Source organism: Papilio machaon, chromosome 15 (genome assembly GCF_912999745.1).
Source record: "Papilio machaon chromosome 15, ilPapMach1.1, whole genome shotgun sequence".
NCBI classification, from domain to species: Eukaryota; Metazoa; Arthropoda; class Insecta; order Lepidoptera; family Papilionidae; genus Papilio; species Papilio machaon.
This window is the reverse complement of record NC_060000.1, coordinates 2645267-2671814: the sequence shown is the minus strand read 5'-3', so window position 1 is coordinate 2671814 and position 26548 is coordinate 2645267. Positions and strand designations below refer to the sequence as shown.

The window sequence follows — 26548 nt, the reverse complement described above, 5'->3', positions numbered from 1 at the left end:
AACATGTAACAGAATTTATGACCTGACTAAGTATTACTAAAAAAATCTGTTTACGTAATCTTAGTCACATAAACAAAAATTACGCATTGTTTTTTATATTTATTACGTTTATTAATTACAATTTAATTGGGAATATATAAATTGGTCTATATTAAATTATATCGTAATTATTCATTTTCGGGACAAAACAAATAACTGGTAGCCCCAATCCTCTTACTTATATATAGGTATAGTCTATAGTACTCTCTATCTGTCCCTTACGGGTGAACGCGCATGTCATATCTATATAATTCTTCATCTGAGGGCAATAGCAACCACCTGGCAACACTAACAAGTGCTACGTGATGAAATGGCGTCGAAAGTGTAGGAGTAGCTTGATTTCTTTATAAAATACGAGATAAAGTTACAGTTGAAAGTGTTTTATTTACTTTAACAATTTTGTTTAATGTTGTATTCATAGTATTAATATACGCGTAACACTCGTGAGTATACTTCTTTGGTTGTGTCAGGTTTATTTGCGTCATTGTTACAGGATTTTGATAACGGATAAAAATGCTAATGCTTGTTGTATATCAGTACGGAATTAATGGCATTCATTTCATTACAGTTGAGAATCATCTTAACGTAATTGTAAGAGTGCAATGTCCGAGGAGACAGATCGGCATGGTGAGACGGCGAGCGCGAGCGATGGCGTCACGAGTCCGTCGCGAGTGGTGTTGACCTCACATCAATTGGACTCAAGTAGCGTTGAGACACTTCGCACCGCGTGGAGAAACCAGGACTTGTACATAGACCATCTCGAAACGTTGAACAAACAGCTGGAAGGTATTTACGACAAAGTTACATCGGCTTGGTAGCGTCGTGGTCGGCGTCTGTTCGACACGCGACCTCATCTGTGCAAACTTTTTTAGTTACTTATATCGACAATACTTTAACTAAAATATCTAGTGATACTGTTACAATATGATTGAATTGTTACTGTGATGTTGAATTGTAAGTTTTATCAAAAAGATATGTGATTCGGGGTGTACTTAGGTGATAATTTGACGATAGAAGGTGTAATGCTGTGTCAGAGCTTATCAAGTGGAGTGATCAGTGGAAGTGCAATGTATGTTTGCGGCACGGGCTCAAGTGTGTACTCCAGGTTAACATGGATCTGTGACAACAGTGCTTTCGGAGTAATCTTATCATCGGTCTGGAGTAAAACACATAACACTCCTAGTTACCAGCATGAGAAAGTAAATATGTTTTTCTTTATTTGTAATTGTAAGGTTCAATTTTGTTTGCTAAGAATGTATTGTTATTGTATTATTTTAATTGGTCTTATGTTATGAGTGAATATGTTGCAAAGACAAAATCAACATTTATTTAATTTAAATAATCATTGTGTTTATTTATGACATTATTTTTGAATGTGCACTACGGGTTATGTTTAATTTATAGAAAAAATTTGTAAACCTATGTATAGTACATGTTCAAAACTAATAATTTTACTATATCTAATGCAACATTGCATGGATCAATATATATATGTTTATAAGCTTTAGTTTTATCCATTACAGCTACTAACAAAATGTATATTATTTATAACCTATGTTGTAGCTAAATAATGCTTATGTAGAAAAAATGTATACATGGAGGTGATGGACAATTATAGAAATTTAAGTCATAATGTCATTAAATGACAATATTTTTGAGTTTAGAAAACTATGACAAATATAAATCATTGGTTTTTGGATAAATTTATATGAAAGCTTTTTAATGAGAAAAATGTTGGCTTGACTGTACATTTAAACCGTACACATTAGGTATTTAGGTTAGATATGAACATAAATTATATTTGATAAAAAATAATGAGAATCTGTCATTTATAAGAAACTAGCTTTTTCCCGCGACTCCGTCCGCGCAGAATAAAAAAAAAAAAAAAAACGGGGTAAAAATTATCCTATGTCCTATTCCTGGTTCTAAGCTACCTGCCCACCAATTTTCAGTCAAATCGATTCAGCCGTTCTTGAGTTATAAATGGTGTAACTAACACAACTTTCTTTTATAAATATAAGATATATAGATAAATATAAGTAATATTTCCATATTTACATCTTCATGGATATATTCAATTGGAATCAACTATACAATTACTCCAGGTAGGCTCTGAGTGCCTCAGTGGGGACATATAGTGTGCTGATGATGATACAATTACTTTAAATTTTAAAAGAAAAAATATTTTTCTTTTTAAATTTTTCTTCACACCTATGTTACTGTGGTTTTTCAATGTCCAAACATCTATATATTACTGTCAAATCTCGATAAGAAACCTATATAAGTTAAGAGTTTTTTTAGTCATGATGGATCATATGAGATGGTGGATCCATAAGAGAGGAACTGATACTGATACCTTAGACTCTCATTTATATACAGGTTCAAATATCTGTTTCCAAAATATGTGTTTCAATACTGTGACCCTGGTATGACATATAAATAGTTGTCTTGCTTTTTCTCTTTATAAAAACAGAAACAACAGTATATTCCATAACAAGAGCTGCAAACCCAAGAAAAGGGGATGGTCCCTTTCATAGCAAGTGATTTTGTACATATTTATTATGTGGAAACTAATATATAATGTGAATGAGAACATTACTAATATTTCAATTGCTCTTTATTAATATTACTACACCAATTATATGCTGAGCCTGCAATATGTTATAGCATGTTTAATAAATTAATGTAACAAAATAAACTATTTTAACATAACTAATTTCTCTGAGTTCTGGGGTTTGCATTTTCTATTATTCATAGATATACCATAGTAACCATGGCACAGGTTCAACCAAACAACAAATGTAATAATAGTTTCAATTTTAGAATGACAAATTAATTGACAAAGATTTAAAAATATTACAGCAAGGAATATATAAGAAAATATTCTCTGTATATTGTCTGCCTGTGTGGTAAGCAAGAACACGAATATGTGTTGGTACAAAACAATAGTTTTTACATAATATGAAACTATTCCACAATATTTACCTAAACAAAATTACTGTAACTTGTTCAAAAACTTATTTGTGAATATAATTAGCACATTAGTTTTTTGAATTTTGAATATTTTTTACTTTAAACAAATTTTGTTTTCCACAAATACAAATATTATAATAGTGCTAGAATAAGTTATATATTTTCAACTAATTGATTTTACACTAATTAATTGGTAAATAATTTTAGAAACTATGAGATGAAACATTGAAAGTTAAGTTACATATTGCTACTTTTAATTAGTTCAATTTAACAAATCTTTAATGAAATAATTCATTAAAGTTTATTTAAATTCAATCAAGAAATAAACTTTGTACACAAATACTCATATAAACTCATAATTCCGCAACATTATAATAAAGTATTGGAATGTTGTGGGAATTGTAATTAAAATGTAAAGATGGGTAGCTCAAAGTAATTTAAGAAATATAGACTGTATTTATTTATCCTAAAGCTCTATTTTCTATGTCTAGTCATGGATTTAAAATGAAAATATAATTCCTTTTGTGAGAAATTTGTGAAATTATGAAACTAAGTAAAATTTTATGTAAAAATGCTATTAACCTCAATTTCGACTTTAGCACTCTTTAAAAACCTGTTGTGTATAAAGAGTTTAACCCAAACAGAACAATATTTAGAAAGAGATTTGTATTAAGTTACATAAATTTTGGATGTAAGAATAAGTGCAGACAAATTTTTAAACTTGTTCAATATTGGTTCAATGCCACATAGATTTTCACATACTAAGGTAAACTTGCTTAGCAAGTTGGTACTGAACATGTTTTGCTTTAAAGGTTGTTAAACTTAAGCTAGACAATTTTTGAAATATTTATAATGAAGTAATACATACTTGCAACATCATAAACTTATAAAACATAATCTAAGAAGCATTTCCATTTTTTTATTTTGAATATTTTTTATAAAATATAATTAATAAGTTAAATAATATATTTTTAATTTGTAAAAAATGACAGACTTCTTCCTGTAATTGTATAAAAACTTAATAAAAAGACCAGTAAATTATTAGTGTTAAATATGATTATAATTTTTTTTATTGTACTTTTTAAGAAAATGTATTTAGTTAAGGTGTTGTCGATTATGGTAAAAAAAAAAATGTATGATAAAAAACAATATTATGTAAATTCCAGAAGTAAATATGTATGTTAGAGTTTATAAGAAACTTTTGACAAGTACATATAACATGAAACAAATAGAAAAAACATCTACAGGCTGTTATCAAAAACTTTGTAAAAAAAATATTGTTATTAAAATCTCAGTTAAATTGATATTCAAAAGATAACTTAATCAGGGATTTATAAAAAACAATTAAATATTAATTTTTTATTATTTTAATGCAGTGTATTTATTTGTGCAGGAAGTTTGGAAAAAGCGAAAGAGATAGAAGATAGGAATAAACAACAATATGCAGAATCACAACACAGAGAGAAGGTACTTGTTAGACGATTAGCTGCTAAGGAACAAGAAATTCAGGATTATGTAGTAAGTTAATACTATATTTTCATATTATCTATTACTAGCTGTCGCCGGCGACGCTGTCCGCGCGGAATTAACGTGTAATAAGTAGCCTATGTGTTCTTCCATACTATGCTGAATTTCATTAAAATCAATTTTAGCCGTTCCGGAGATATCATCCAAGCATTCGCATTTATAATATTAGTAAGATTATAAGTAGTAAGTTATTCTATTTCTTACATACTATATCTTGGCAACCAATACGTAATGAATTATGAAGGTGTTTTTAAAAAAATTGAATAAGTAGTAGAACTTGGTCATGTTTGGATAAGCATTAAGATTCCAAAGTTGTATGAAACAAGATTATGCCATAGCACTTTACAACAATACAAATAAAATACATCTAGTCATATTGCTTAAGAAAATTATTGAATCTCAAAGTTGATAATAAAAAATGTAAATTATATATTTCCAGAGTCAGATAAATGAATTAAAATCATCACACGCGAGTCTCCAAGGACGGCCTACACTTCTAGACCCGGCTGTAAATGTGTTAATTTTAAGATTAAAACAAGAGCTGACATCAACAAAGGCAAGATTAGAGGAGACTCAGAACGAACTATCTGCGTGGAAGTTCACCCCAGACTCGAATACAGGGAAGAAACTGATGGCTAAATGTAGACTGTTGCATCAGGAAAATGAAGACCTAGGCAGAATGACGTCCAGTGGCAGGATAGCTAAGCTTGAAGGTGATCTTGCGTTACAGAAAAGTTTTAGTGAGGAAGTAAAGAAGTCACAATCAGGTATATTCTATAATAGCATATTTAAGTGGATTTATTTCGTGAATTCCTCTAAAAGAACACATTGAGATTATAATAGACTGCATTCAAAATCAGAGTATGTTTTCTGGAGTTTTTTGCTGTTAGACTTATATTTTTGAAAAGCTTTATATGAATTCTGTATTAAAATGTAGTTAAATTCCTAGCATGATTTTTGGTTTTTGTTTTGCTGCCACTAATTTTTGTTTGAAAAAATCAAATCATCAATTTCCGAACATATTTTCTTTCATAAAAATTAATTACAAATAAATTAATTTGTTAATATACTTATCTCATTTCAGAGTTAGATGAGTTCCTACAAGAGTTAGACGAAGATGTGGAAGGTATGCAGAGTACAGTGTTGTTCCTGCAACGTGAACTGCGCGCGACGCACACCACAGTGAACGGCAACAGGCCCTCATCTCCTCCGGACAAACGGACTTACTCGGGCAGTGAGTGCAGCGACACGCCCGTCGGCAAGAGGAGACGGGCCTCAGTGTTATCTTTAGACTACAACGAGGAAGAGGAACCGTTAACAGTGACAAATGGGGATGCGGACTAGCCCAGGACCCCAGTGTTCTACAGAACACGTCGTCTCAATATGAACTAGTGGAAATTGTGAAATAATATCTTGTTAAGCATAATTACGGATTTGTTGCATGGATAAATTTATTAATGATTATATGTGAGTGATACACTTTAGTGTCCGGTCACACATATTTGTGAATACTTCGATATAATGAAGTGTATTAAAAAAAAAACTTACGTACTTTAATTGGAAGACAAAATTAATTAGACATGTATGTGTCGTGTTAGATGGTGTCTGATGTGATTACGAGACAGACGTAATGGAAAAGTATAGTTTGCGTTTAAAGCACAACAGTGGACCATGTGATCAGATAGTGTTTTTGACATTGTTTTTTATATACTTGAATAACTAAGCAAGACACTGAGATGACATATAATTTATTTATGTTAAATGCATTACTTGTGATAAATATATATAAAAAGAATATAGTATATGAGCAACAAAACGGAATAAATGTATATGAATTGCTGTATAATTTTTTTTTACATGCCTTAATTGTGATTTGATGCCAGGATTTAGCCGTGTTTCATCACATCTAATATTATTTCATGCCACAATTTTTTTCTTTTTAATTTTGTTTATTGTCTATTGAAAATGTTTCTATTTTGAAATTACTATAAAACTGTATATATAACTATGTTAATAAACATATACCTGACAACAGATTAAAGTTTATTATTTCTATGAGAATTACCATAAAGAGAAATGAGGTCTGAGAGAAATAATGTCAAATATTACTTAGCCCCAAGAAAACATTAAAACCTCAAGGTAAAAGATCCCTAATTACAGAGATGTCAAATTATTTATATAATCTTTGATAGCGCACAACCGTTGTTAAACCAAATAGTAATGATACCTTACAAAAAATGTAACGGGCTTAACTTTATACGGTCCAACGATTTTATTGACGGTTCGATCAAATTCAATCCAATTTTAGTTCTGTATCAAAGCTTACCAAGATAAAGCATTAATACCATGACCTATTTGGCAGATATTATTGAAATTTCCTATGGAGGAAACCTCGTTACCTAGTTTAAAAATACACGTAAAAAAGCTTTCCACGGACAGCAACCAACCAGTACGACTTAGGGTCCTTCAAGAAGCGAGCGTATCACCATCTCAAAGGCCGGCAACGCATTTGCGATTCCTCTGGTATTGCAGATGTCCATGGGCGTCGATGAACACCTTGGTGTTCCCGCTGCTCGTTTGTCCCCTTCTCTTATAAAAAAAAAGCAACAGCACCTTTTCTAAATTAAGGAAAATCTTAGTCTTATTCTTTCTAGCAGGATCAGGCCTGTGATTTACCAATGTAGGATCTAAATTCAGGTTTATTACTAACAAGAAAAGAATCACTAATGTACCAAACAGACTAAAAGAAATCAACATGTACAATGTATTAGGATGACTTTCACAGATTTTAATAGAATGAGTCAGACAACCGGTTACCGCGATATTAAATAATTTTTTCCTTGTTTTAAAGCAGACAGTTCAAAATGACACGCATTTTTTTAAGTTTTAAAATAATGTACCGAGAAGCAGGATTCGCGAAAGGAATAATTTGGATGTGCTCACCTCGTCGAGGATACTGCCACGCCTACAGATACAGTATAACCTGGACTAGCGAGAGTCCAAGGGAACGCGATATTTTTCTCCCTTATACAGGTTCTTCTCTAGCCCGAGTTTCTTGCTTATTGAATGTATCTAGGTTTGACTGTACATATTCGAAAACTAAAATTAGGAATATTAAGCCAATCTTAGGCACTAAACTACAATCTTGCATTGCATTTCAGTTTAAAAGCTCTTATCTGTAGTACTTCTTGAGCATATTCGTTAATGATTAGGCGTAGTAAAATTGATAATTTTGTTATAAATTTAAATTTCTATGTAAATACGCGACTCGTTTAACAAGCTTTTACCGTAACTTGTTTAAAAAGCTAGCACCGTAAGCCCAGTGAAATTAGGCCGGGCGAGAAACCTATTAACCTTAAGTTATCGACTAACATTTTCTAGAGATAACTAATGAATGGAAATTTCCTCTCAATAGTATGGTGAAGTTGTTTGTTTATAAATGTCACCACTTAAATATAAAACCAGGTTGAAAAATTAAAACATTAAAACATGGAACAACGCATAGTTGATGCGTAAATGTTTTTAATTTATCTTTTACATTTGTTATGATTATTATTATTATTAGAAAATTTTAAAATATTACGTAATGGCAACGAATAAAATAAAAAATCAATTGGTTTTAAATTAGAATGTAAATAAATGAGGGAAGAAATGTTTGCACCGTTTTACGAAAGGTTGTCGAACTTTGCGCGTGACATAAAAAGGCCAAATACGAGGCAATATACGATTTTTTTTTAAATAAAGAATTTTTTATTGAAGAATTAGATTGTCGATGTTAATTAATATGGATTATGTTGTTGAAAAGTTCTTATAAAATGTTAAAACAAATTAATTTAAATAAAAGGCTATTGTTATTTAATATTTATATTTATTTAACACGTTTAAGGCACCGCAACAATAACTTATTTTATAGAGTAAAAATCTCATGAAAATATTGACTAGAGGTAAATGTCACTAGGCAGTTAAAATATTACCTTTATTTTTCACTGAAGACTTGTACAAAAACTATTTGTCATCTCTATCATTCTCTCTGAAAAAATAGAGAAAGCAACATATTTTTGTACAAATGTTTTCCGTAAGAACTAACATTTTAAAGCACATTTTTAAGCCTACAATTTTGTGCGACGTTAACAATAGTCTAAAGAAGAAAGGACACTTCATTACTTGTATAATACTCAGACATCTTCAATGGTCCCAATAAGCCACAATAGTATACTTTATACTATAATTTTTAAACTACATTCAAACGTATTTATTATGAAAAAGATTTCAGCAATAATCACATAATATGCTAAGTTAAAATCACACTGAAACATCGTTTCGTAATAAGAAAACATGAAATAAAAAATATTTTGTAACAGAAAAAAAAAAACTCTTTTTATCGTTGTAAAAAGAAAAAAGTTTGTGTTCCACTACTTATCCTAGAAATGCATTTTGATATTCTAAATATTAAATTCAACGTCTATTATTAGAAATAGAATTATCGCCACCAGCCCTAACGTCTATATCTCTCTTACCGTTACATCGTAACTTATCATCCGCGGCCCTGACGCGTTCTTGTAGAATTTCAACCGTCTGGTTCAATAACTTAATCTCTTCTTGCAAAGGATATAACTGCATATTCATCTGCATTAGTTCCTTTTCGTGTGCCAATTGTAAAGTGTGAAGCTGCAAGGTAAAATTAATTCCTTGTAGTCTTCGTCATATATATCTCTACCTAAGGGCTCGAACCTACCTTAAGTTAGGGAGTACTAGAGAAATAGGAATAAATTTATAACAACGTCCTTATACACTTAGATGTACATAAATAATCTCAGCGGTACATTACATTAAACTATCACTATTATGACTGCAAATATACTCGAAAACACAATTTTTTTACAAAAAAAATAAACTTTATTTTGCAAAATTACTTCGACCAATTGGAGTCATTCTTCAACATTCTAAAATGTACTGTAATGTTACAATATTGTATCAATACTTACGTCTTGTATACGCTTCTTTTTCAACAATATAAACTCTTCGTTACTTCGTTTGAGAGAATCGAGCAAGTTTGACTTTTCTTGTGCAAGAACTTCCTTCTGTTTTCTAGCCTCAGAAAGTTCCGCTTCAAATTCATTGGTGACTTTAGCTAGAATATTCTCAACGGATTTAGTTTGTTTACAGGGTGTTCTCTTTTGTGGATGTAAATTCGCTAACACTGAAAAAAGAATTGTATAATTAGATTATAAAAAAAAAACAATATTACATTGCGTATATTAAAGTATGATTTTTTTAAATGTCTGCAATAGTGTGTTAAATGGTACATTCATTAATTGAATTTTAACAAACCTTCTTTCTCCTTCTGCAAGTTACGTAAATTCTTTTTCAATTCTTCTGTTTCTCTGTTAATTTTGGATATTGTGCGTTGCTTCACAGTCAACTCAGCTTGCAAACCTTTTATTGTGGCCACGAGATAACTATCTTCTTTTAATTTGTTCAAGAATAAAGTGGAGTTTTGCGATATTCGACTAACTGCAGAAGAAGCTCTATCTGGTTTTGAAAAAGTCTGAGTGCCCACTGTATGTCGGCTTACAGCCACAGTTTGGATAGAAGTATCCTTTAGATTAGTTTTATTGACTTTATTTTTAAGATCTGTATTAACCTTACGATCTTCCATTAATTGTCTTTCAACATCAATAATATGGCTCTCATATTTGTGCTTCATATCACTAAACTTCTCTTGTAATGTAACAAGTATACTTTGAAAGTGATTTTCTTTGTCTTTTAATTCCTGCTCCAAACGTGCAATTCGTTCTTCTAGTAATTTCTTTTTGTTATCTTCAACTGTCGATGATTTTGATGCCACTGAAAGAGCAATAATTATTAAAACGCCTTTTATACCGTTTAAAAGCTTCATCATCATTAGCTAACATGTGTCCCAACCGAGGGGCTCGAAGCCATGTAAGCCACGACTAGGCCATAGTCAACCACGCTAGCCCAATGCTGGTTGGTGGACTTCACACATATCTTTGTTTCCGCAGATATGTGCAGAGAATAGACTAATAGAGAATTTAACTCACCGATCAAAGCAGACACAGAGTCAGGATGTTTTCGCCGTAAAATCATTTCCATTTCCTTGACTTGTCGTTGTAGATCATTTATAACTATAATATCTTTCTCGTGTTGTGTAGTTAAACTTTTTCTTTCATTTCTTTCCTTATTCAGTTCAGCTCTAATATGAGACTCACAATTTCTTATTGATTTTAATTCGGAATTTTTATTTTCATAGTCTTTGGATAGCTTGTTAATAAATTTTTCACATTCATTTAATTTCAATTCTGCGATATGTTTTTCGTTATTAATTTGATCTAATTTTTTTCTGAACAGTTTATTGTCTTCTGTAAGTTTTACATTTAATAATTCTAAAGATTTCACTCGTTCATTTGTATCTTTTAATTCTTCTAGTAAATTTTCATGTCTGCACAACGAACGTTTTGGGGAATTATTTGCTGTCTTCACTTTACCAACTTCCTTTTTCTTACAATCGATAAATCCAGCTGAAAAAGGTCTCGTTTTTGGTTTACGGCGATTTTCAATGTTTTCCTTACTATTCACTTTAATATTTTCATTTACCTTAAATTAATCAAAGAAATCATTAGTGGAAATAAATTATACAACTAACTCAGTGATCGTAAACAAAACAAACTAAATTTAACGCTACATTCATAAATGGCAAAAATTTCATTAGCATTTCATTTACTTAGGCCATTGACTTGACGTGTAAATAAAAATAAAAATTTATATTCTAAACAATAGAATTACATATGTACTAGAAAACATCTTCAAAGTTAAATGACGATAAAGTTTAACCAATTTAGTTAATTGTAAAATTCTTTTAGAAACATTTACTTTTATCGTATTATGATATAACTGCAACTGAGAGGCAATGACCGGTCATGGCGCCTCTACGTCAAGAAGAAGGTTGTCATTCTGGTTCCAAAACAAATACAAAAAACTCGATGACGTGTTATTAGAGTTGCACTGGCTTTACATTCCTATTGCCGATTATAGGAATGTTAGAATTTTTGTACTTTTGCTGCTTTAAAAATATATTTTCTTTTAACTTATGCAAGGAAAACAAATCAAGTCAGTCTTTTGGAGAACCTTTAGAAACACAAAATCCGGAATTCGATTTATAGACAGAAGATGTATTAGAAATACAGAAATTTAGTGTAATAATTTTTTTAATCTGTTAACACACAAAATTGCATTAAACAAATCCCTTACTAAAAAAAATATGAGTCATCTCGCAATACATCGATGCGTTATCATTGGAATAGAGCTTATAAGTTGAGCACTGGCTGCGCAAGCGCATCAATGCGACCTGCGTCGTGTTGACCGCAGCTCCGACATCAGTAGCCATGGAGACGTGGTCGCGGACGGTCGTGCTGTTGCTGGTGACCACTGTTGTTACCTGCTCAGCACTCATAAATGAACTGCCGCCCGGAAAAGGTACGCTCTCCTTGCACTCGAATAATTATTTAGCTTTAAGTATTAATTAATATTTAATGCATATGTATTTCATTTAGTATAAGCGTAAAAACATAACTTCAACTATGGGATAGTTCTAGTTCTCGGTAAATGGCAGTGCGAATCTACAATTTAATTTTCTCAGACCGTAGCAATGCTTAACAATTTACTAGTGGTACACTGTATATAATATGTTCACAGTTAATAAAATTGGAGTATGTAATATAAAAATCATATTTCGTACACTATAAATTTTCGTTACTCATTACGTATAAACCAATAATAATTTTTTTTGACCGTCAGCAAGACCGCGTCTGTTCGGGGATAACTTCGAAACGGCTGTACTGATTTTGTCGGGAATTTTGCTTTAAGGTAGCTGACATAAGCGGGAGTAATTTTTTTAATTCCATGCTGAACAAATCGCGAGCAACAGCTAGTAACTCAATAAGGGCGTCGTTGCGAAGTGATGCGGTGCATGATTTTGAAGTCATGTACAATGCATACGATTCTGAGATCATGATTTTTTGTGCGCATCAGTAAAAACTTAAAGGAGAGGAGAAAAATATTAGCCAACGAAATATAACTAATAATACATAATAGCGGATTTTTTTTCCAAATGCGGATGTATATTATCGATAAACAGTGGTTCTAGTAATTATTTTTTTTAACTTGTTTAAAAATAAAATAATCGCAACAAACACAAGCCATGAGTAATGAATTTTGATCAATCACTATGTACTTTAAACTAAATAAAAAACCTATAAAAAAGTAACAATTTGTTCCAAAAGGAAATCCTAGTAACTAATATTTCATGGTAATTTTTTTAATACCGATATATCACAATTTTTATACATTTCAATTTATTTTTCTAATTTTCCTTGTACATATGGAATCGTGATTATTTTTTTTATTAATCACATTGATAAAACGGTTAAAATGTACCTTAAGGAAAATACTATTTCATAATGGTACAGAATCTTAACTAAAAGTTATATAGAAAAAATTAAAAAAACGGTAAATTATTTTAACTTTTTTTACATTCCATTAAAGAAAAGTTTGTTTTCTTTTACTTTCTATTTCAATGTTTATTCCATGCATGTGCTCCAACGCAACAATAAATAAAGTTACATACGGAATATATGTATGTATATCATTATCAATTCCGTACAGCGAACGACCGTGTATGCCAACTTTAAATTATACCAAAAACATTGTACCCAACCTATGCTTAGAAATTAATAGTAAATAGTTAATACCTAAATAGCTTTAATCTAAAATTTGTCTCTACTCTCTATTTAAATATTGTCTAATTCGATCATTTGAATATTAATTTCATAAAAGCTTACACGAACTTTCTTCGTTTTTACCCATTTTCACTTAACTCTAATTCTCTAGATTTGTTGTGCTTCGGAAGAGGAAACCCAAGACGAGTAGTAGCAAAACAATACAGAATTTTCATAAAAACTGTGAATATTGTTTTTTTTATTTAAAAAATATATGGTAGCGATGTTATACCGTTAGGCAAGCGGAGATCAGGTCAAGCGCCGATGGAAAACAAGCATGGACCGGAGAAAGTCATTAAACGTGACACGCAAGGAACGGCAAATGCATACTAAAAGCATTTTCAACATTAAATGCGATACATGTCCTCGCAATAAATAAAACAAACCTGAACGACCCAGCAATAAATCAATGGAAAACATACATTTTATACTAACTTCACTAATTTATAAAATACTAATTGTTGCCTGCGACTCTGACCGCGCGGAATTAAAAAACAAACTTAATTAGTAGTCTATGTAATCTTTCAGGCTATGTTCTATACCATGATAAATTTTATCGATGCAGCTATTCTAGAGATACTCTCTACATCCATCCATCCATTCAAACATTCTTATTTATAGTATTAGTAAGATTGGTGTCAGTAGCAAGGCGATAAATTTTAAATTACCGTACTGAGAGTCATTTTCCGTTATGTTTGACACAAAAATATTTTTTAGATATAACTGTAGTCGCGGTTTTGCTGGTATTATTTCAAACATAATAACAATTTAATTTCAGACAAGCATTTCCTGATGCCTTCCATCGTATAATAGTTAGGAACGTTATCAATGGATTTTAAATCATTAAAATCGTTGTGCACGGACCCATGTAAAAACCTACAAAGAGTATGCAAAAAACAATGCTTATGTTAATACTGAAACAATGAATTGTGCTGAAGGTCACAACTAATATCGTGTATAATTTTTGTGCATAAACACTGTGGCTAGAGCTCGAAAATTTCCTTTACAGAATGGCCTGCAAATAACTCTGTAAAACAACCATTTGATGATGACCCTGAAACGACAACAGTACTCATTTTATCAGAGAAGGAACCATCGATTCCTATCGCTGAGCATTTAGATGAAGTCGAAGGACCTGAAGAAACTGTTAATGATGCTTCATTGCATGTTCTAAGAAGTACAGGACCTGAAAGTAAGGTAGACTACACAGGCGCACAAGTTTGGAAAGTTTCAACACAGAATAATAATGTTAGGGGCGTTATATATCGATTGAGAAGACGAAATTGTAAGTCCTATCATCGTATAATCATGGAGAATAAATTCAAATGACACAGTGTGTAACTAACTTGACAATCTTTTCTTTAACAGTGATTTCTACGTGGGGTGGGAATCAATCCTCCATTGATATACTAGTAAAGTCAAATGCAGTTAATAATGTTACGAGGGTTTTTAAACGGGAGAGAATTCCGATTGAAGTGGTGATCGAGGACTTGCAAAAGAGAATCAACGAGGAGAACCCACCGCTTGATCCAAATGAAATAGAACTTCAAGACCGTAGAGGTTTGTGAAAGATTTAAATTCATAGTAGATATGTAATTAAGTACATACGTGCGTAAAAAGGTTAGCTAGAATCGAATGATTTTGTTGCAGCAAGAGCTTACAATTTTTGGCGTTACAGGGCAAAATATCGTCGTCCGAGTTTGGTAGGTGCCTACTTGGGTTACAATTTTATAGATCTTCCAATGGAGTATTGGCCGTATGCGAATTGGGGTTTGTCATAAAATAAAGAAAATATCTTCGTGTGGGCTAACGAATGTTTGATAATTTCTATATTAATTATGTCTTCTTTTGTTTTGGACGGAAATAAAATTGTCGCATGCGTCTATTTCATTTCATCGTAACTAACTATAAGCACAGCTGTTTACTGCAATTTTCTTGTCGTCCTAATTTTTGTGGAATTCAAAGCCCTTTCTTTTAAGATTAAAATATGTATGTTGTCTTTTTGTAAGTTAAGACTCTAACTACCATAGAAGTCATTAACATACCACTAAGTCATATTTGGTTGTATTCTTAGGTCATCGTATGACATGGAAGCAATATCACCGAGTGGAAGACATTCACGGCTTCATGGATTACTTGGCTAAAACATATCCGAAAATTGTCAGCGTCAATAGTATTGGTAAATCTTATGAAGGGCGAGATTTGAAGGTTTGTTTTTTATATTTTACAGAAAATTTATAATAAATATACCAGTTATTGTAATCAGTTTTGATGGGCAGATAATGTTAATCATCTAATGTACATTATATTTGTAGGTTTTGCGGATATCGGACGGTAAACCAACTAATAAGGCCATATTCATTGACGGAGGGATTCACGCCCGGGAATGGATCAGTCCCGCAACTGTCACGTATTTCATTAATCAGTTCGCAGAAAACTTCGACGTAGAGACTGATGATATCAAAAATATTGATTGGTAAAACCAAATTGATAATCTGAATTTTAAACCAAAACTAATAATGTATAATAATGTACCACTTTTAAATCTTGATATTTTTAGGTACTTCTTGCCCGTTGTGAATCCTGATGGTTATGAACATACTCATGAATCTGACCGTCTGTGGAGAAAGAATAAAAAGCCAAGTAGGACTACTGGACGTACTTGTATAGGAACTGATTTGAACAGAAATTTCGGGTGCGTATCGCTTTTGTATATAAAATGAACAAGCTTCTGACATAGTGACTGTCTAAATAGTCGTGTTTAGTACAGCATTTTCTACCTTTATTATAATTTACAGTTCCTAAAACCAGTGTTTTAAATGTACAGGTATCGATGGGGAGGCAAAGGTTCATCTGGCAACCCGTGCAGTGAAATCTATCGCGGCAGTAGCGCTTTCTCTGAACCGGAGTCGAAAGCTCTATCGGTAAGTAACCCATACTAAACATAGGTGTTTAGTGAGAAAATGTGGTAAACGAGCTGGCAGTGTAACTATAGATATTGTGCTATTTAAGTTGTCTACTCGTTAGTGTTATCGGCAAATACTTGGACGATACTTAAAAAAGGATTAACTTTGGCCATTACGTAGTGTCCATTTCACTTAACACCATTATTTTAAGTATTTTTATCTATGTTACATCATGTGTAACTTGTTAATTTATCTCATGTGTTACGGAGAAAATATTCAAGCGTATAAGCGGACATTGAATACAACATTCATCTATAATTTTTTAACATCCCCAACTGAATTGATACTTATTCATGTTTGATACATTAAACCGATTGAATTTCCGGCTGTACACTTGAGCATGAACGTGAAATTAGAATTGACACGAAAGACGGGAGACATGTTCCCTCTCGATAATGAAGTAAATTCTCGCGTCACAATTGTCTCGTTAGTTTGAAATTTGAATGAATATTCTAAATTAAATTTGACGGAAAGATAGCATAAAAATTTAGAACATACAACAAAATTTTGTATATTTTACTGATACAGGATTTCATCAAGAGCAGTTCGGCGAACTTCACGGCGTACATAACGTATCATAGCTATGGCCAGTACTTGCTGTATCCTTGGGGATATGACAATGCAGTGCCTCCAGATTACAAGGAATTGGATGAAGTTGGCAACAGGATGGCATCCGTAAGTCGCCCATAAAAACCTACTCTCCACATACACCTACATAGTAAAATAAACTACCTACCCCTTGCAATCTATATTTATGTTAGAATAGCTGTCGCCCGCAGCAACGTCCGCGCGGCATTTAAAAAACTTGATTCCTGTGTTATGTGCCTATGTGTTCTTCCTACCAAATTTCATCAAGATCCGTTCAACAGTTTCAGAGATACCTTCAAACTAACATCCATCCATCCATTCACACATACATCTAAACATATGCATTTATAATATTAGTATGATATACTGAGACTTGCTTTAACTTTATATGAGTAAATAAAAATTTCAAACAACAAATTAACTTACTACTGTTTTTAAAAGGTATGAATTAAAATTAATGAAATTATTTCAGGCAATAAGACAAACCCGTGGTTCATCATATCAAGTGGGCTCTTCAAGTGGTCTTCTATACCCAGCTTCTGGTGGTTCTGATGATTGGGCAAAGGGTCAAGGGATCAAATACTCTTTCACAATAGAACTAAGTGACACCGGTCGCTATGGTTTTATTCTACCCACATCATTTATTGAACCAGTTGCAAGAGAATCATTAAATGGACTGCGAGTGTTAGCTGCCCAAGTAGCTAAACTATAATTTACTTTAGAATAAGCAGCATTTATTAGTTTGTAAAAGCTATTTATTAATTTAAAAAAACATTTTAGTATGTACTCTATTTTTTTAAATATAAGTGTATTAAATAGATTGAACTCTTTGACTTATTTTATTGGTGAACCTTGTACGTTGGAATTTTATTTAAAATATTATTAGCAAACAATACTAGATAAAATGCTAAATATTTCACTAGATATATCTCACAACAAGAAAATTGTACATACCTTCTGTTGTCCAGAGATTTTATGATCAGTTTCAATGTTGTTTTCGTTGGTAAGATGCTTCGTAACTTTTATTTTAGGTACTTTATCCATCGCACTAGACGAAACACCATTGGGTATACCTATAACTGGACTACTGTTTAACAAATTCTTGGTTTCATGTGCAATATCTTCCGCTCTTTTTAAAATCATATCAACGTCCTCAACATCCTCTCCGATTTCAGTATCTTTATTCTTAATAGTAGACAGTCTTTTTAATTCGTTGAGTATATTTCTTATTTCATCGTCACTATCTTTAGATTCACAAGATTTTTCAATAAGTAAAAATTCTTCATTAAGTATATCTTCACTGGTAGGTTCATTACTGGCTAAGGAATTATTGGCCATTTTCACTAATAACACAAGTAAAACTACGAGAAAGACATCAAAACATAAGATTCGAAAAGAAATTCAACAATTTCAATCAAACTCGCAGTTGCTTAGCAACGGCATTGTTTGATTTTCTTCATTTATTTGCTTCTTTTGTTCTGGCAACATTACATGACAGGCTAAAAAATCTAAAATCTATTAAAGTAGCAGAAGGTTCTTTAGAGATTGATATTTTGCCTAGCTGCCTTTATTTAAATTTGAAAACTTCAAAAAAGGAAAACAAATTATAAGCTGAAAAATTAATCAATCAAAAGCAATGAAAATCGAAATGGTCAAAATCTAAAATATAGGGTATGTTCCGATATACACTGCGAGCACTGCACAGTGCTATCACTGTAGAAAAATTCGTTCCGTTATGGACTGCCAGTATACTACCGCAGTACCCTAGGGAAATATATGACGTCATAAATCGCCGCCATATTCTACTGTGAGCACTGGCGTTTTCGAGGTAAGGTACTCGCAGTACTTTGATCACGTGATCAGTCAAAACCACCCGAGTGCCTGACATCTTATAAACAAAGCTACAGTTTAATCAGAAAATGTTAAAGTTCTGTAATTAGTTTGGATTAATAAATAAAACAATGGAAGAATTGCAAAAATTGACCTTATTAGACTGTGTTGATAATGAAAAACATATTCTTTTTTATGAAAAAAGTACTTATTTTTATTACATTATAAATTCAATTTATAATTAATATTAATTAAAATATTTTTAATTTGACAGTACTCCATAACAGTTTTTTTTAATGTACTAGAAATCTTGAATACACTCATTTGAATGCCGCGTCAAAAAATGCGGCTGACAGTATACGAGATTGCGTTCCGTTTTAAATCGTAGCCAGTATAACTGGCTATAAAGCAACAGCTTCACAGTATACTGAATTGACGTCACACTCTACAGTGGTCGCAGTGCATATCGGAACACACCCATAATCTTTCAAGGACATTCTAGGCACTTGGTAGTGTCATTGTCAGTTAGACAGTTGACAGCATTGCGTTATATTTATGTTTACCTGCCTACTGTGAATTCATTTCAATATTGTGTATTTCCTAACATACTAAACGTTTGTACCAAAATGTCGGTACCACCACAAGCATTTGTTAATAAAAATAAGAAACATTTTCTAGGGATCCCTGCGCCCTTAGGTTATGTAGCTGGTGTTGGTCGAGGGTAAGATTTGCTATACCTTTCTTGTCATAAAGTAATGAACATTTTCGATAATAATGTTATTTAACTTTTCAGTGCTACAGGTTTTACGACACGTTCGGATATTGGACCGGCTCGAGACGCCAATGACGTTTCGTAAGTATTTATTTCCTTACTTTGTGACTAAAACTGTTTTACTAAAATACAAATCAAACAATCATTTGTGTTTTTAGTGATGATCGCCATGCACCCCCAGCGGCAAAACGTAAGAAAACAGAAGAAGAAGATGATGACGAAGATTTAAATGATTCCAATTATGATGAATTTTCTGGATACAGTGGCTCGTTGTTCTCAAAGGTACACTTTTTTCTTCTGTTTAGATTAAAGTAGTCTTTAGTCTTTTGTTTTCTCAATCCAATGATTGCAAGAATATAAATTTTATATACAGGACCCTTATGACAAAGATGATGCAGAGGCAGATGCAATATATGAATCTATTGACAAGAGAATGGATGAAAAAAGAAAAGAGTACAGAGAAAAACGCCTCAAAGAAGATCTGGAGAGATATCGTCAGGAGAGGTAAATATATTTATGTATTTTGCAGATTGTATAGAAAGTAAAGGAGTAACACAAGAAATAGAAATTATAATGAAATAGTGACATTTTAAATTTAAAACAAACAAAAAACTTTTTCATGTTTACATAGAAGTACTGTAGATAATTTTCTAAATTTCCAGACCGAAAATCCAACAGCAGTTCTCAGACTTAAAGAGAGAACTTAAAGTGGTTTCCGAAGAAGAATGGGCTGCAATTCCAGAAGTTGGTGATGCTAGAAACAGAAAGCAGAGAAATCCTCGGGCTGAGAAGTTCACTCCGTTACCTGATAGTGTACTGTCAAGGAATCTTGGTGGAGAATCTAGTACATCTATAGACCCAGGATCGGGTCTTGCTTCAATGATGCCTGGTGTTGCAACACCTGGAATGCTTACACCTTCAGGTTATATAACTTTTCAACACTTATAAATATGAAACAAAAGTTTTAATATTGCTTTCTAATACAGTCGGATCTGACAACAATATTTCTGAAGGCATACTTTTTTATTTACAGGTGACTTGGATTTGAGAAAGATTGGTCAAGCACGAAACACACTGATGACTGTAAAATTATCTCAAGTATCTGACTCTGTCACCGGACAGACGGTTGTCGATCCCAAAGGATATTTAACAGACTTGCAATCTATGATACCAACTTACGGTGGTGATATCAATGACATTAAAAAGGCCCGTCTCTTGCTGAAATCTGTTAGAGAAACTAATCCAAATCATCCTCCAGCTTGGATTGCTAGTGCCCGTCTGGAGGAAGTAACAGGTAAATTGTTGTATTTAATTTTAAAACGTAACTAACAATTCTGCATGATTAAATTTACAGAGCGACGTTTTGAGAGCGTCGGTGGCTCAGGGGTGGTCAGGCTCACTTGACTTGAAATCTGCAGGTCCTGGGTTCGAATCCCGCCATGTACCAATATGTTTTTCGATTTTCGATTTACATTTATCCGACGTTCTTACGGTGAAGGAAAACATTGTGATGCAACCTGCACATATCTGAGAAGAAATTCAATGATATGTGTGAAATCAACCAACCCACACTGGGCCAGCGTGGTTGACTATGGCCTAGTCACCTCTAACTTGGGGTAGGCTCCGAGCTCCTCAGTGGGGACGTATAGTGAGCTGATGATGATGATGAAATTTACAGGGTTATTATAACGATGAGTAATTTCTACCTCAAAATTCAGTGTACAGACCACATTGTCATTTCATGATAGTGGTCAAGTTCTACTTAGACGGATATGCAAACCATTTTTTAAATGATGAAAAAAATATTTTAACAGGCAAAGTGCAATCCGCCCGTAACTTGATAATGAAGGGTTGCGAAGTGAATCCGAGTAGTGAGGAGTTATGGCTGGAAGCAGCTCGTCTGCAGCCGCGTGACACAGCGCGGGCCGTCATTGCCCACGCCGCGAGGAACCTGCCTCACAGCGTCAGAATATGGGTCAAAGCTGCTGACTTGGAGCAGGAGACTAAGGTAATATAATATGTTATATCTTTTCAAACTTACGATGACTCCTATATGTGTACATATCCATTGTATACTATAATTTTCAGATTTACCTAATGTATTATGTTTTTTTTTAAATTAACTTAATAAATACTAAATTTCTGTTAGAAAGAAGAAATTTTGATTTAGATTGTCTATTGTATGTTCATGTTTGATGCGACATAATTAATCCTTTGATGAGCTAATAAAAATTAAAAAAAAAAAAAAAGTTGTAGGAACAAGGAAAAATTAAAGCAGAAGCCATTTCAAGCTTAATATCTATTTACAAAAAGCTCAAAGTGGCTATTCTTTCTTAGCTTTAACTATTATAATATTTTAACAGGCGAAACGTCGTGTTTACCGCAAAGCTTTAGAACACATACCAAACTCGGTTCGTCTTTGGAAAGCAGCAGTTGAATTGGAGAATCCAGAGGACGCTCGTATTCTGCTATCGCGTGCAGTAGAATGCTGCCCGAGTAGTGTGGAACTCTGGCTTGCTTTAGCTAGATTGGAAACATATGAGAATGCCAGAAAAGTATTGAATAAGGCCCGCGAGAACATACCAACGGACAGACAGATTTGGGTGACTGCGTCTAAATTAGAAGAGGCTCATGGTGAGTCTTATTTTAATTATTTTCTATCGAAAGATATTACAAAACACAATATTTTAAAATAATTTATATTTAAACAAATCAAAAGATAATAGTTTTGTTCGGAAGAGCGTTATTATATAAAATAAATTTAGCAAACTTCTTTCGCGTTATAAATAATATGTTGATTGTATCTCCATATAAGGCAATACTCACATGGTGGAGAAGATCGTAGACCGTGCGATAACATCTCTCAGCGCGAACGGTGTTGAGATTAACAGAGAACACTGGTTTAAGGAAGCAATGGAAGCTGAAAAGTCAGGAGCGGTCCATACTTGCCAGGTATGAACATGGAATTGTAATCAAATCATATTAGCTATTAATTTGTATTGCTATAAAGAAAATATGTTCTATCCGAGACTAATTAGAGTTCAAATTCGTTTACTAGGCTATCATACGAGCAGTTATTGGACACGGAATCGATCCAGAGGACCAGAAACATACATGGATGGAAGATGCAGAAGCTGTAAGTTCTTAGCTATAAAGCTTTTTGTATTTACATTTAAAAATATCAAATAACATATGTCAATTTTATTGTATCCCTTTAGTGTGCGCACGAAGGTGCGTACGAGTGCGCACGCGCAATATACGGGTACGCACTGTCAGTGTTCCCGTCGAAGAAATCAATATGGCTGCGCGCCGCGTACCTGGAGAAGCAGCATGGCAGCCGCGCCAGCCTCGAGTCGCTGCTGCAGCGCGCCGTCGCACACTGCCCCAAATCAGAGGTGCTCTGGCTCATGGGGGCCAAGTCTAAGTGGTTGGCCGGTAAGTTACTCATACATAAAGACACGAACAATACATTCAGAAGTACGCTCTTAACAGACACCAATTGGTATTCATCATCATCATCATCAGCTCACTATACGTCCCCACTGAGTGCTTGGAGCTTACCCCAAGTCAAGGGTTAATAGGCTTATAATCAACCACGCTGGCCCAGTGCGGGTTGACTTCACACATATCTTTGAATTTCTCCTCAGATATGTTATGTGCAGCATCACGATGTTTTCTTTCACCGTAAGAACGTCGGATAAATGTACATATGTAAAACGAAATTCGAAAACACATTGGTACAAGGCGGGATTCGAACCTAGGACCTGCAGATTACAAGTCGAGAGCTTAGCCCCTGAGCCACCGACGCTTATCCAATTGGTATAATCTGTGTCAATCTTATTAGTAGCTCAAGGTCAGTCCACGAACTCACGCAATCCTTTAGCGACTCGTGCGCTGTTTCGAGCCACTAAAATGTTTGATTACCTCTATAGTTTGCTCTTTTTATTCATTAGACTATTTTGATACACAAATAAACTTTTCAAGTATTTAGAGATTTAGTTAAACATTTATAACTTTAGGCGACGTGCCCGCTGCGAGAGGTATATTGTCGTTAGCTTTCCAAGCCAACCCCAACTCGGAGGAGATCTGGCTTGCTGCCGTCAAGTTGGAGAGTGAGAACAAAGAGTATGACAGAGCGAGACGACTTCTCGCTAAAGCGAGAGCTTCCGCACCGACACCAAGGGTTTGTTACGTTTCAAATTTCGCATTTATCATTATTCCCATCTCATTTAATATTATTTTTTGTTATGATTGCGTATTAAATTTTTTGTGTTATATTTATTCAGGTAATGATAAAATCAGCTAAATTAGAATGGGCGCTGAACAATTTGCAAGAAGCGCTAAATCTGCTGGATGAAGCGATCAAAGTGTTCAGTGACTACGCCAAGCTGCACATGATGAAAGGACAGATTGAAGAACAAATGGGCAGAGACGATGATGCGCATAATACTTATTCTCAAGGAGTAAGTTTTTACTGCCTTTACTTAGTATTCTATCTAGCTCTTATTGTAAATCAACGGTATCAAAAAAAAAATGTTTTTTCAATTTTTTTTACATAACTTTGAAGGCACACAAAATCGTGGCGTTAAATAAATTTACTGTATACCTTAGTATAGCGTGGCGACCCGTCGCCACGGCAAGCGTCGCCACGCCAACAATTCGGTTTACAAGTGAGCCTGTAGATGTTTCACATTAAAAGTTCCTATGTCCGTCTCCTAGTTCTAAGCTACCTCCCCATCAATTTTCAGCTAAATCAGTTCGACCGATCTTGAGTTATAAATAGTTTAACTAACACGACTTTCTTTTATATATATAAGAATAATTTCTTTTGATTTTAGTTAAAGAAATGTGCAACAAGTGTACCAATGTGGATTTTGCTCTCAAGACTTGAAGAGAAACTAAAACACGTCACAAAGGCGAGATCTGTACTCGAAAAAGCACGTCTGAGAAACCCAAAGAACCCAGAATTATGGTAACTTTATACATTAATATAAATTAAAAAAACGTAATAACTAATGTTATCTGTGGTCATTAATTTTTTAAAACATCAAAAAATATATTAAAAAAAGTATAATTTTGTAACTTAGGTTGGAGAGTGTAAGATTGGAGAGGAGAAACGGTAGTGTGGACATAGCTAATGCAGTTATGGCGAAGGCTTTACAGGAATGTCCCAACGCGGGCCGGCTCTGGGCGGAGGCTATATTCATGGAGTCTAGACCTCAGAGGAAAACTAAGAGTGTAAGTATAACTGCACTCACACTTGTATTAATACATCTTGTCATCCCTTACATTGTCTTTGACAAAAAACTGACAATATAACACTTATTGTACATATTTTGTTTTGTTACTCCAGTCCAGTGTCTTATGGTTTGATGTCAAAATGTAACACATTTTTTATTAATTTCCTACATATTTTTTTCTACTAAAAAGTATTGTTTTTGATTCGCTTCATAGAATAAAAAATATTACTTCTTACTATATCTTACTAATATTAAAAATGAGAATTTTTAGATGGATGGATGGATGTTTGTTAGAAAGTATCTCTAGGTTCTGAAACGAGCGGAGTCTGAAAGACACATAGGTAACTAATTAAGTTTCAGAGTATCTGCCAACAGCTAGTAATTCAATATTTATAGGTAATATGTAAGTAGAGATACAATGTATGTTGCAGGTGGACGCATTAAAGAAGTGCGAGCACGACGCTCACGTGCTGCTGGCTGTGTCACAGCTCTTCTGGACTGAGAGGAAACTCAACAAGTGCCGCGAGTGGTTTAACCGTACGGTAAATACACTCATCTTTGGTTTTCTTTATAATTTTGCTATAGAAAAATTAGGGGAAAAAATCTATATAGGGTCATATACCTTTAAAAACTCATCAGACTAATTTTTTTTTTGAACAGGTAAAGATTGATCCCGATTTAGGTGATGCTTGGGCGTTTTTCTACAAGTTTGAGCTATTACACGGTACAGAGCAACAGCAAGAAGACGTGAAGAGCCGTTGTAAAGCCGCGGAACCTCACCACGGCGAGTTCTGGTGCCGCATCTCCAAAGACATCGCTAACTGGTGCTACAGCACCGAACAGATACTACTCTTAGTGGCGAAAGACCTTCCCGTGCCTACGTAGTGCTTACAGATTGGACAAGGTGGGATATAACCAGTATATCTTGGTCTCTTCAGTAAAGTAGTTAATTTTATTTTTATGTTTTAATGATTGTTTATTTTGAGATGTGGACAAAATGAATGAAGTGAACGATTTTGTAAGCAAACAGGCAAATAAAGAGATGTGTATAATTATTAACAAATCTGTTCAGTTATAATACTAAAGCCATATGATAGTTTAAATATTTTGGTTAATTATAAACTTATTCAATGAAAATGAGAAATTGTATTTACACATTTCACTGGCTGACAATTTCATTAATTGTCTGTGGATTTAATTTTGGAAATTATAGTTTTTAAATTAATGATACAAAAAAGTTTATATGTATATACATCTAATAAAATTGAAGTGTCTGTATGTAACATCTAGAAAAAAAATATCATATTTCGTACACGTAATATATTTCCGTTGATGATAACCAAAAAGTCATTTCTAAAATTTTTGTCTGTCTGTATGTCTGTCCGAAAAGTCGCATTTGTTCCTGGTAATCTCTGGAACAACTCGACCGATTTTGACTGTAAGGTTGCTGATACACGCGGTTATATTAGAGACAATTTTTTTTTTATTTAGCATTGATGAGGTCGCAGGCGACCGCTAGTTTCTTAGTCTATGATTACCCCCTTATAAAGGTTAAATTCTTGGGATGGTTTATTATAATTTCTCATTTTCTCAATTGTCTATTTATTATTCATATTTTATATTATTCATATTTTGCTATTGAAGCAATATTTTCTTTTTTTTATAATATTACTATGTTTTAGTACCACATATAACAGTAAATTTCAAGTTTTACGATACATAAAGTAATGACCTGTGTTACGGCATATGCCTTACCTTAGCTATGCAATTATCATAGGTTTTTTTCTCCTAATAAGAAAAATACGCCTTTTAGATTTT

The 26548-nt window shown here is 33.2% G+C and overlaps 4 protein-coding genes across 5 annotated transcripts; 3 read left to right on the top strand and 1 right to left on the bottom strand.

Annotated features, from left to right (window-relative positions):
* The first annotated feature begins 332 nt into the window (after window positions 1-332).
* On the top strand, window positions 333-6455 carry LOC106720914 (pre-mRNA-splicing regulator female-lethal(2)D). 2 transcript variants are annotated; one of them, XM_045681215.1, is made up of 5 exons: window positions 333-482; window positions 608-825; window positions 4406-4530; window positions 4979-5306; window positions 5624-6453. In XM_045681215.1, exons 2-5 carry the CDS (start codon window positions 642-644, stop codon window positions 5881-5883), a joined length of 897 nt encoding a protein of 298 aa, XP_045537171.1. In that variant the 5' UTR covers window positions 333-482; window positions 608-641; the 3' UTR covers window positions 5884-6453. The 2 variants fall into 2 exon arrangements, with proteins under 2 accessions (XP_045537171.1, XP_045537173.1); XM_045681217.1 differs by lacking the exon at window positions 333-482 and having other exon boundaries at window positions 625-825; window positions 5624-6455.
* Window positions 6456-8957: 2502 nt separating this feature from the next.
* On the bottom strand, window positions 8958-18255 carry LOC106721046 (centrosomal protein of 162 kDa). The gene is made up of 5 exons (XM_014515909.2): window positions 17843-18255; window positions 10602-11154; window positions 9871-10386; window positions 9525-9739; window positions 8958-9207 (listed from the first exon to the last, which is right to left on the bottom strand). The coding sequence occupies exons 1-5, from the start codon at window positions 18224-18226 to the stop codon at window positions 8995-8997; spliced, it is 1881 nt and encodes a 626-aa protein (XP_014371395.2). The 5' UTR covers window positions 18227-18255; the 3' UTR covers window positions 8958-8994.
* Window positions 11874-17660, top strand: LOC106721047 (carboxypeptidase B-like). The gene is made up of 9 exons (XM_045681155.1): window positions 11874-12033; window positions 14344-14619; window positions 14703-14894; window positions 15409-15542; window positions 15650-15810; window positions 15895-16029; window positions 16162-16258; window positions 16829-16975; window positions 17361-17660. The coding sequence occupies exons 1-9, from the start codon at window positions 11943-11945 to the stop codon at window positions 17598-17600; spliced, it is 1473 nt and encodes a 490-aa protein (XP_045537111.1). The 5' UTR covers window positions 11874-11942; the 3' UTR covers window positions 17601-17660.
* A 1032-nt stretch (window positions 18256-19287) lies between the features above and the next one.
* Window positions 19288-25813, top strand: LOC106720931 (pre-mRNA-processing factor 6). Its single transcript, XM_014515736.2, has 17 exons — window positions 19288-19439; window positions 19512-19571; window positions 19649-19772; window positions 19864-19994; window positions 20153-20412; window positions 20524-20784; window positions 21305-21498; window positions 21854-22124; window positions 22306-22442; window positions 22549-22626; window positions 22709-22925; window positions 23510-23673; window positions 23777-23953; window positions 24329-24462; window positions 24578-24728; window positions 25162-25272; window positions 25391-25813. Exons 1-17 carry the CDS (start codon window positions 19345-19347, stop codon window positions 25613-25615), a joined length of 2790 nt encoding a protein of 929 aa, XP_014371222.2. The 5' UTR covers window positions 19288-19344; the 3' UTR covers window positions 25616-25813.
* Window positions 25814-26548: the final 735 nt, after the last annotated feature.